General features: G+C 39.5%; 1 protein-coding gene across 1 annotated transcript; it reads left to right on the top strand.

Moving 5' to 3' along the window:
- Window positions 1-198: 198 nt before the first annotated feature.
- RPL18 (ribosomal protein L18) lies at window positions 199-10,144 on the top strand. The gene is made up of 7 exons (XM_087713925.1): window positions 199-275; window positions 4,416-4,502; window positions 5,023-5,130; window positions 5,664-5,762; window positions 6,705-6,828; window positions 6,940-7,009; window positions 9,733-10,144. Exons 1-7 carry the CDS (start codon window positions 273-275, stop codon window positions 9,806-9,808), a joined length of 567 nt encoding a protein of 188 aa, XP_087570051.1. The 5' UTR covers window positions 199-272; the 3' UTR covers window positions 9,809-10,144.
- The last annotated feature ends 247 nt before the right edge of the window (window positions 10,145-10,391 follow it).

The raw sequence follows: 10,391 nt of genomic DNA, 5'->3' as shown, positions 1-10,391 counted from the left end.
ATCATAGGTAAGTTTCATCCGACATCGAACGGTTTCTTATCTCTCTAAGGAGATGTATAAATCAATTAAGTTAACCCGGAAGCTTGGTTTCTTAACAAAGGAATGTCTCTCTACGTTTAACTTACGTTACGTGCGCGGTGGTAACATAACCATAGAGAGGTAGAATTGGCCGGATTTCCCTTTCCCGGGCTTATCCTTTCGTTCCCATAGTTCTTTGCGCGTCGGCGGTCTCTTCCGGTCTCTCTTTTTTTTCCGGCTGTGCCGACGCCACCATGGTAAGGGTTGAGAGGGAAGGTGCGGGGTTGTTAAATCGGTTGTAATCTTCTCCAGGGAAGCCGCCTGGAGAGCAGGTTGGGTTGTGCTGATGAAGAGGGAAGCATACACGTCCTGGAAGCCCAGGATTGAACCCCGATACTAGGGAGGCCTGCCCGCATAGGGCGGTTGTTGTTGCAGGATGGAATTCGGGCCTAAGAAAGCTCCCAGTTTGCAGGCTCTCCTAAAGATCGGGCAGAGAAAGAGGCCCGAGCACGCGCGCGCGCCGCAAGACAGGGTTGAATTCTAAAATTTCACCTCTGTACTTGTGATAAAGTAACGTTAGATGAAAAACGGGGAATCTAATGTCATTAAAGTTCGTTTCAAATATCCTCTAAAGCAGAAGCCCCCAAACGTGGCAATTTTAAGTCTTTGTGAATTTCAACTCCCAGAATTCTGGGAGTTGAAGTCCAGGAGTCTTAAAGTTGCCAAGTTTGAAGACCTCTGCTCTAAAGCAGGACGTTATTTCCGAAAAAAATGTAGTTTTGGTGCCAGGTAAGTATTATAAAATAATGGTAGTGGAATAAAGGACCTGGGCTTTTTATTAACATTTGTCTGTTGTTGTTATTCGAGCAAACTGATTGAGAGGCATAGGATCCGTAAAATGTCCTCCAACCAGATCTGATATACCCAGCATAGTAGCAGTAGGCAGAAAGACACTTTTCTGCATATGGGAATAAATAACAGTATAGAACAAGAGAAAACTCGTTGAAAATCAGTTGGTGAACCTAATGTTAGTACTAAAGTGAAAACAAAAAAATAGGGGTAGGCCCTTTTGTCATGAAATGTAGTTAAACATGAAGGGTGGTGATGCACAAAGAAAAGACAGAGAACATAGTATAATTTGAGAGGAACACACAGTTAAAGGGAAAAGATTCTTAGTTAAATGGCTTGGAGGGATTGGAAGTTGAACTTGTACTTTGATATGGGAATGTCATTGATTTAGGAATAAATGTACTCGAACCATTACCTATAGGATGCCTCAAATGCTGTTTTAAACATAGCATATTTTCCCCTGTGAATTAGTTGATGCAAGGCCTAAGGGACAGTAGTAATATAATTCTAGTGTACAGGTAGGTCAATATATGACCATAATTGTGGCCAAAATGTGTATTGCTAAGTGTATATTTGTTTTGCTCCATTATATGATTTTTTCTTGCCACATTTGTTTAAGTGAATCACTGCAGTTGTTAAAAGTAGTAAAATTGTTACATGAATCTGGTTTCCCCATTGATTTTATTTGTCAGGTTGCAAAAGGTGATCCCAGGGCACTGCAACCGTCATAAATGTGAGTCAGTTGTCAAGCATCCAGATGTAGATCATATGACCATGGGGATGCTGCAACAGTCATGTGTGAAAAATGGTCATAAGTCACTTTTTTCTGTGACTTTGAATGGTCACTAAGCAAACTGTCCTAAGTTGAGACCTACATATAGTTCAGTTTTCAGTTTATGGCCGTCACTACTTACCTCTCTATGCTTCCTAGGCTGAGGGAATGACAGGGCTAAATCTCTTTTGTACCTAAAGCAGGACTGGATCTCCCAATTTTCCAGATTTCTATTCCAATGCATGAATTGCTACACTAAACTCAAGTACATTTTTAAAAAATGCAATTATTGAATAGTATTGGAATCTTAACCGTGGCACAACAAAACCATGCTCCACTAAAGCGCGCCCGATTAAACTGCATCGCTGATGTCATCAGCAGGGCGACAACAGCGACCGCGGAGAAAAAAGGGCGCTTTAAATAGCGCTTTGAAAGCAAGCCGATTCAAGTTAAGGTAAGGGTTAGGTTTAGGGTTAGGTTAGGGTTAGGGTTAGGTTAAGGGTTAGGATTAGGTTTAGCGTTAGGTTAAGGGTTAGGTTTAGGGTTAGGGTTAGGATTAGGTTTAGGGGGTTTAGGTTTAGGGGTTAATTTTAGCTTTAGCGTTTACAGCATGCTTTTTTCGTCGCACTGTGATGACCTCAGCTTCGCGGTTTCGTCGAGCGTGCTTTAGTCGAACGCGGTTTTGTGGTGGAACCATCTTAATACTAAATGGAACTACGAAACGCTAAATGTGAATAACATTTAAAAAATGAAATAGAACTGACTAGATTGATTGGAAAAAAAGTACTTTACTTATTGGTATGTTGTGGTACCTAGCTGTAGTCATTGAGACAGCAAATGAATGAAATCAATCATTTCTCAAGCTCATCAATTTTAAGATGGGTGGATTTCAACTCCCAAAATTCCCCAGCCAGCATTTGACTAGGGCATTTTGGAAGTTGAAATCCATGCATTTTAAAAGTTTTTGAGGTTGAGAAACAATGGGTTAGATAATAATGGATATAGATAAAATAAGTCTGAATAACTGACATTTGTCTAAAAAAAATGATAGCTACTTATGTGAAACAGCATAATAATATGGTGCAACATGACTGAATGTCTGTTGCTATTGTGCCATATCTCATTCTGATGTATTTTACATTTTGTTCACATGATTTTTACATACCCTAACCCTTGTCAGATATGCAAAACGGTATCTGAGAGGGAGATTGTCATTCACAGTTCAATTTTATAAATGCTTACAACAGAAGATCTTATAATTACAGATAGGTCTTGACTTACAACAGTTCATTTAGTGACAGTTAAAAGTTAAAGCATGTGACTTATGGATATTTTTCACACTTAACGTCTGTTGCAGCATTCTGGTGGCCAAATGATCAAAATTCAGACGCTTGGCAACTGATTCATATTTATGACAGTTGCAGTGTCCTGGGTTCATGTGATCTCCTTTTGCGACCCTTTGACAAACAAAGACAATGGGGAAGTCAGATTCACTTAACAACTGTGTTACTAACTTAACAGCAATGATTCACTTAATGATGATGGCAAGAAAGCTCATAAAATGGAGGAAAACGAAGGAAATCTTGCAACATAATTTTTGGGCTCAAATTCTGATGCTCTCAAAAGAAAGTGTATGTGTATATATGTATATGTATATGTATATGTATGTATGTATGTATGTATATATATATATATATATATATATATATATATATATATATATATATATATATATATATATATATATATATATATATATATACACAAACACACACACACACACACACACATACATACATAACACATATACATATGTTATATACATACACATAAAAATACACACACACACACAAGTCGAGGCCTACTTGCATAGGGAAGCAAACTTAAGTCTTGAGATTTTTCATAGACTAGATATAACCTTCCATGTCAGAAGCACCAAAGGGCTTCTGTGCTTCGGATCAGGATCAGCCAGTGATGTCCCCATTGCCTGGGGGACGGCCAGCTTCAAATATGGGCCTTCAAATTTATCAACCCAGCCTGCTTACCATGTGAATCAATGTGTTCGTTATAGACTAGATCCATGATGCAAACCTATGGCATGCATGCCACAGGTGTCACACGGAACCATATTTGATGGCACGCGAGGCATTGCCCTATGTCAGGGGGAATTGGAATGCCTGCTCTGGCAGCAGTCCCTGTTTTTTTTTTTTTTTCTTCAGATCCTGATTACCGTTTAATTAGAGCATTTTGATTTTGTCCAAGCTAAACTCTTATTTGACATTATATAATAAATATAATGCCAAAACACAGGTCATCCTTGACTTACCTCCACAGTCAAACCCAAAATTTCTGTTGTTAAATGAGACAATTGTTAAGTGAGTTTTGCCCCATTTTATCACCTTTGTTGCCACAGTTGTTAAGTGAATCACTGCAGTTGGTAAACTAATAAGCCAGTTGTTAAGTGAAAATTGCTTCTCCATTGACTTTGCTTGTGAGGTCACAGAAGGGGATCACATGATCTTGGGACATGGCAACTGTCATAAATATGAACTAGTTGCCAAGCATCTGAATTTTGATCACATGATCATGGGGATGATATAAAGGTTGTAAGTGTGAAAAAATGGCCATAACTCACTTTTTTCAGTGCCGTTGTAACTCTGAACAGTCATTAAATGAATGATTGACTACCTGTATAAAGAAACAAGATCTCTTGTCAGGGAAAGGTATATATGAGATATTTCCACTAACCTGAATATTTCTCTTTATTTGTCACAAGGGAATTGATATTCGCCACAACAAGGACCGTAAGGTTCGGCGTAAGGAGCCCAAGAGTCAGGATATTTATCTTCGTCTCTTAGTCAAGGTGAGAGACAGGTTTTGCATTTACACGAAGAAGTGTAAAGACATACGGGTATTGGGGGTGTGGGGAGTTACACTTGACAGCAGTGTGTTGTATATATAAAGGTTCTAGGTGTCATAATTGATCACTTTTGCACGATATGATTCTTAGTTTCTAGGAATCCATTAGCAGCATTTAGATTTAATTTTAGACCATTCATTGCTTGAATATATATTGGAATATACAGGGGTAACCCAGGGTATGCTGATGCAATTAAGTATTTCAGCTTTGTCTCCCCTCAGTCCAGCATTTTGCATCTGGCTCCATTGGCTCTTTCATAATCATTCAGGCGATATTAGGAGATGGTGGGCTGTACTTTGTGGTGATATTTTAAAAAAGGCTGGCCTTTATTTGGAAAGGTCTTGTATTGAATAAGGTGGGCTATAAAGTGCTCTGGATTTGAGGCTAATTTCCAGGTGCCTTGGGGCAGGGGGAGAGATTAACGTTGGGAGTATGTTTGGAGGTTTAATTTCCACCTTCTCAGCTCTACAGATTCCTGGCTCGCCGAACCAATGCCAAATTCAACAAGGTGATACTGAAACGGCTATTCATGAGCCGCACAAACCGGCCTCCATTGTCCGTGTCTCGCTTGGTAAGTGCAAGTCTTCAATTCTCTTACTGCTTTTCTCTTTCTTCTTGGTCCTTCAGTTACCCCACAGTTTTAGTTTTCTCTCTTTGCTTTGATACCATTGTTCTTTTCCTGTTAAAGGAAAAGGTGGTGCCCCCTCTGCTGTGGCTTTGACCAAATGGAGAAAAAGGAAGTTGGTATCAGTGATGAGTTCAAGAGCAGAACCGTAGTAATAGTCTAACAGATGAGAATATTAATAACTTGGGGTGGATCCTGAGCTCAGTTTCTCTTGCAACTAAAAATGTCAGCAGGAAAACAATGAAGCTCAGAGAGCACAGCAGCATTCCCCTCCTGATTAGCAATAGCACTTAGACTTATATGCCACTTCATGGTGCTTTTACAGCTCTCTCTAAGCGGTTTACAGCATATTGCCCTCCAACAATCTGTTAGGTAGTTTGTAGTTAAAAGCAATGCTGCTAAAGGACCAGTGAAACAATTGTTGATAAAGGCAAATTGGTCAAGACTTGCATGCTAACAATCACTCTTTTACTCTCTAGATCCGTAAAATGAAGCTCCAAGGGCGGGAAAACAAAACTGCTGTTGTGGTGGGAACAGTGACTGATGATGTTCGCATCCAGGAAATTCCCAAACTGAAGGTATCCTGACTGGTGGGAGAATAACTCTTCAGATGGGAGGAGATGTAGAGCAAGGCGACAGGTTTCTTGACAGCTCAGATTTCATAAACTAGAGGAAAATGCTATATATAGGAAGTGTACAGTAAATACAGAACTGTATGCAAAAAATGGTGTATCTCTTCAGTAAATATTTATAGTATAAATTATCCATCAGAAGAACACCTGAATTGAGTTTGATGAATCATTGATCAAAGCTTTGCACTTCAGAAAGAGAATGCTTGTTTTTTTAGATAAACTACTTTGCTGTTGGTTCTATCCAAAGCAGAAATGCAATTTTTATGAATACTTTTCTTGATATTTTTAATATTCTGAACCTTAGCTTCCTGACTAATCATGGAGTTGTCTCATTGTAGTCAATTTATTAAAGGTATTTCATTCCTAGTTACAACAACTGAGATGTAGGTGAGATTGTAAATAAAAATGTCTTTTATCATTTGCATGGGTTCTATTCCTATCTGTTACATAAAGGAAACAGTAAAAAATGTTATTCATGTGCACAAGCTTGTCTGCCATTTTATCTGTATGCAAAATAATCTAACATGAATACATAAAACTTTTTCCTCGCGCAACATGGTCTCATATTTTCCAAATGTGGAAAAAGTTTGGTGTAGCAGTTAAGGCACCATGCTAGAAACCAGAAGACTGAGTTCTAATCCTACCAAAGGCACAAAAGCCAGCTGGGTCATTAATTCACTCTCAGTCCAGTCCACCTCACAAAGTCGTTGTGGGGAAAATAGGAGGAGGGAGGAGTATTAGATATATTCATGCCTTGATTTATTAAAGTAATAAAGTTGGGACAAAAATAAAAATAATGACCCCCATGGCTAATGAGGGCTGCCTGTGCTTGTTTTTTTTTTAATTTTTGAGGATTCTCACGTTGTAAACTTTTTTTCTCTTCTCCAGATTTGTGCCCTCAGAGTCACACAGGGAGCCCGCCGACGCATCCTGAAATCTGGAGGCCAGATTATGACTTTTGACCAGTTAGCCATGGCTGCCCCTAAGGGCCAGGGGACTGTTTTACTTTCTGGTGAGTCAGGAGAGGACATTACACTTTCCTGAGTTGTGAAGTTTTTATTGGTCTTAGTGCTGCTGATATCTCAGCCTGACTGAAAGATCTTTCTGAACTTGCCTTCTGCAGGACCCAGAAAGGCCCGCCAAGTTTATCGGCATTTTGGCAAGGCTCCTGGCACCCCCCACAGCCACACTAAGTGAGTATTCCAGACCATTAGGGGTTTCTTCTGGGCATTTTGCTCTTACCCTATTTTGTCTCTGATTTTCAAAGTCATAACAGTGGTTCAAAATCATGACCGCTTTATAAAAGATCTAATTTGAGCAGAATTCGTGCTTTTGCTCATTACTTACTCTTCTGCACTAGCACTTTTGGTTTCTAAGTGTACAGGTAGTCCTTGACTTATCACTACAATTGAGCCCAACATTTCCTTTGCTAAGCAACACAGTTGTTAAGTGAGTTTTGCCCCATTTGATAAGTGAATAACTGTAGTTGTTAAGTTAGTAACACAGTTGCTAAGTGAATCTGGCTTCCCCATTGAGTTTGCTGGTCACTGTCACAAAAGGTGATCACATGGACCCTGGGACACTGCAACCCTCATAAATTCCTGCCAGTTGCCAAGCATCCAAATTCTGATCACGTGACCATAGGAATACTGCAACGGTGACGTGAAAACTGGCCATAAGTCACTTTTTTCAGTGCTGTTATTACTGAACGGTCACTAAACAAATGGTTGTAAGTCAAGGACTACCTCTAACGCTTGCTCCTCCTGATCTGGCTCACTCTATTTCTGATGCTTTTCGTCCACCTTTTTTTGGAAAGCGTTGAAAGGGGACACACAGCGAAATAGGGAGGCAGAAGTAAGAAGTGTCTTCCAGGAGACGCAGCAGCACTGCCTTCTGGAAGAGGGGAGAAACTATTTTTCCTGTGTATCTGCGAGGTTCATGGTACTTCTGGAACAGTCAGTAACGCTGTTGTGCTTACACCACATCTAGGAACAGCCACTGTGAGTCAGTTGTGTTGAGCATTCTGAAAGGCAGGGCTGTTTGAAGGAGAGATGCTTTGTGAAGTTCTATTTTCAGATTTTCAAGGAAATCTTAACTCACATAATGCTCCAAGTCCAATGGTTGTCCTGGAAAGGACGGTTAACCTAATGCTCTAGGGCTGTGATGGCGAACCTTTTCAACACCAAGTGGCAAAACTGGAACATGCGTATGTGCAAGTGTGTGCAAGTGTGTGCCGGGGCCCTGGAAACCTGAAGACCAGCATGCACACCGGCCACCTGGTCTTTGCACGTGCCAGAGCACCAGAAACACGAAGAGCAGCTGCATGTGCCTACAGAGAGGGCTCTGCGTGTCACCTCGGGCACGTGTGCCACAGGTTCACCATCACGGCTCTAGGGTAATACTTGGTAATTGGAAGGAATTTTCAAAGTTTCCCCGAATGATTAAATATATTAGGACGATATGATAAAGTGCAAGAGTTGACCCCAAAATAGTAGAATGGCATCAGAAGGTTATTTCTTAGGTCTTGGATATACAGGTGGTACTCCACTTACAACCGGTTGCTGAATGACCACTTGAAATTACAAGTTTGTAAAGCACTTCTGGCTGTCAACAGAAGTGGTGTGCCAACACATGTAGGGTCATGTGACTGTATTTCAGGTGCTTGGCAATCAGTTTGCCTTTACCACTGGTTGCACTGTTCCAGTGACATGACCATGATGTCCATTCCAAAATGTCCATTCAGAAGATTGGTTTCACACTTATGACCATGAGGTTTGCATAACAGCTGCAGATCCGCCTAATGATTTTCACAAAAAGATTGTAAAATCGTGTCCCATCACTTGGGCACCTCAACCATCCTAATGACATGACTGGAAATCCAGGCCCAATTACAGCAGTATGTTGAGTGCCATAAATGCAGTCATGTGACTGTTGGCATGATATTTTATGACCGCCAGAAGTGCTTTACAAACTTGCAATTTCAAATGGTTATTTAGCAACCAGTTTAACTTAATCCTTTTTACAGTGTTATCAGTGAGAAATTTGCTCTTAAAGTACAAGCTGAGGATTTTTGCCCCCCCCCCCCCCAAATAATAGGTACCTGAATGGAGAAGTCTGCTTTAAATTCCTGAGAAAACATCGGGTTCTGTAATTTACCACACCAAATTATTAGATAAACTAACTCTGTTCATATTTTTCTTTGGGGAAAACATTTGTACTCTATGGGATTAATACCAGAATAGACCTGTTCAGAACTAAGTTGAAAGAGATATTTTTGTCTCTTTGTCTTTGAATCTCAGTATCTTTTTAGATCACCTCAGAAAACGTTAGTGAATCTTCCAGCTTTGCTGGAAAGTAGGATGGAAATTTTATGGTTTACATACACCAGTGTTGCTGTATTTGTATATTTTGCAGGAACTTTAAAAAGAGATGCTTAACATAAATTGAAAATCTATGATTTGCAATTGCTTGTTTCCTGTAATATATTAAGGGAACCCCCCCCCCCCCAATTTTAACATGTGGAAAAATGAATTGTGCTTTGTAATAGCTGCAGCCATTGAACCCTCTCAACTTATTAATAGGTTTAGGCTGCAATTCTTACATAATTTTCCATGATCTACTGGCTAAGTATTTTAGGAATAAGAAAAATCCCACCGAACACTTATTCTACGGATTAGAGGAATTTTTAAAGGCTAAAAATTAAATAATTTGAAAGGTAGAAACTATAGTTACTTGTTTTTCCACTTAAGAGAGAATCCTGTTGGATTAGGGAGATGAAGAAAAGTGACTGGAAATAGGAAGCCACATTTTGTGCTTTTTTTGGAATTTCAAAACACACGTTTTTGTCCTCTGCATAAAAGTGGGATGCAACAATAGGCCACTTACTTTCCCCCCACCCCCTTTTCTCTTTTTCCAGGCCATACGTCCGATCCAAGGGGCGAAAATTTGAACGAGCTCGAGGTCGTCGTGCCAGTCGAGGCTACAAAAACTAGAACGTTTGATAAAAAAATGTAAAAGCCACTGAGTCAAATTAAATTTTTTCCGCTCAAATTAATATTCTGACAGCATCAGTTTGTTTTGCTGAGAGTCCAGCAGGCAAAGGTTCTTTTGAGTCACAACAGAATTCGAGATTTCACTTTAAAATATATTCTTCTCCCAAGAAATCCTTACCTTCTGTAATTAATAGTTCACATGGTAGGCAGGGTCGTAAAAAGGCAGTTATTGTAAGAAGTTTATGTTAGCTAGTTAAGGACTAGATAAGCATGATAAAAAGTGGCACTTTGGTGGTTTGAAAAACTTTTTGAAATTTCAATAAATTTCAGAACATAGAGATTTCCTTGGAAGATGTTTTTTTTTTAAAAAAAAATTGAAATAGCTGATCAATTTAATTTTAAGCACTAATTTGGTAGCCACTGGAGACCCAGAATTAAGAGGCAGTATCTGAAAATCCGTGTGAAAGAACAGATTGAAAAAAAAAAGGAATGAAATTTACCACGTTTGAACCTGGAAGCTAAAACTGTTTGCTTTAAAAAGAACAAGATGATAAAAATACCCAGAGAACCAGTTTAAGCTACC

The sequence above is a fragment of the Thamnophis sirtalis genome, unplaced genomic scaffold (genome assembly GCF_051295495.1).
Source record: "Thamnophis sirtalis isolate CommonGarterSnake01/CBP01778 unplaced genomic scaffold, rThaSir2_p1.2 scaffold_4, whole genome shotgun sequence".
Lineage (NCBI taxonomy): Eukaryota > Metazoa > Chordata > Lepidosauria > Squamata > Natricidae > Thamnophis > Thamnophis sirtalis.
This window is presented reverse-complemented; position numbering and strand designations above follow the sequence as displayed.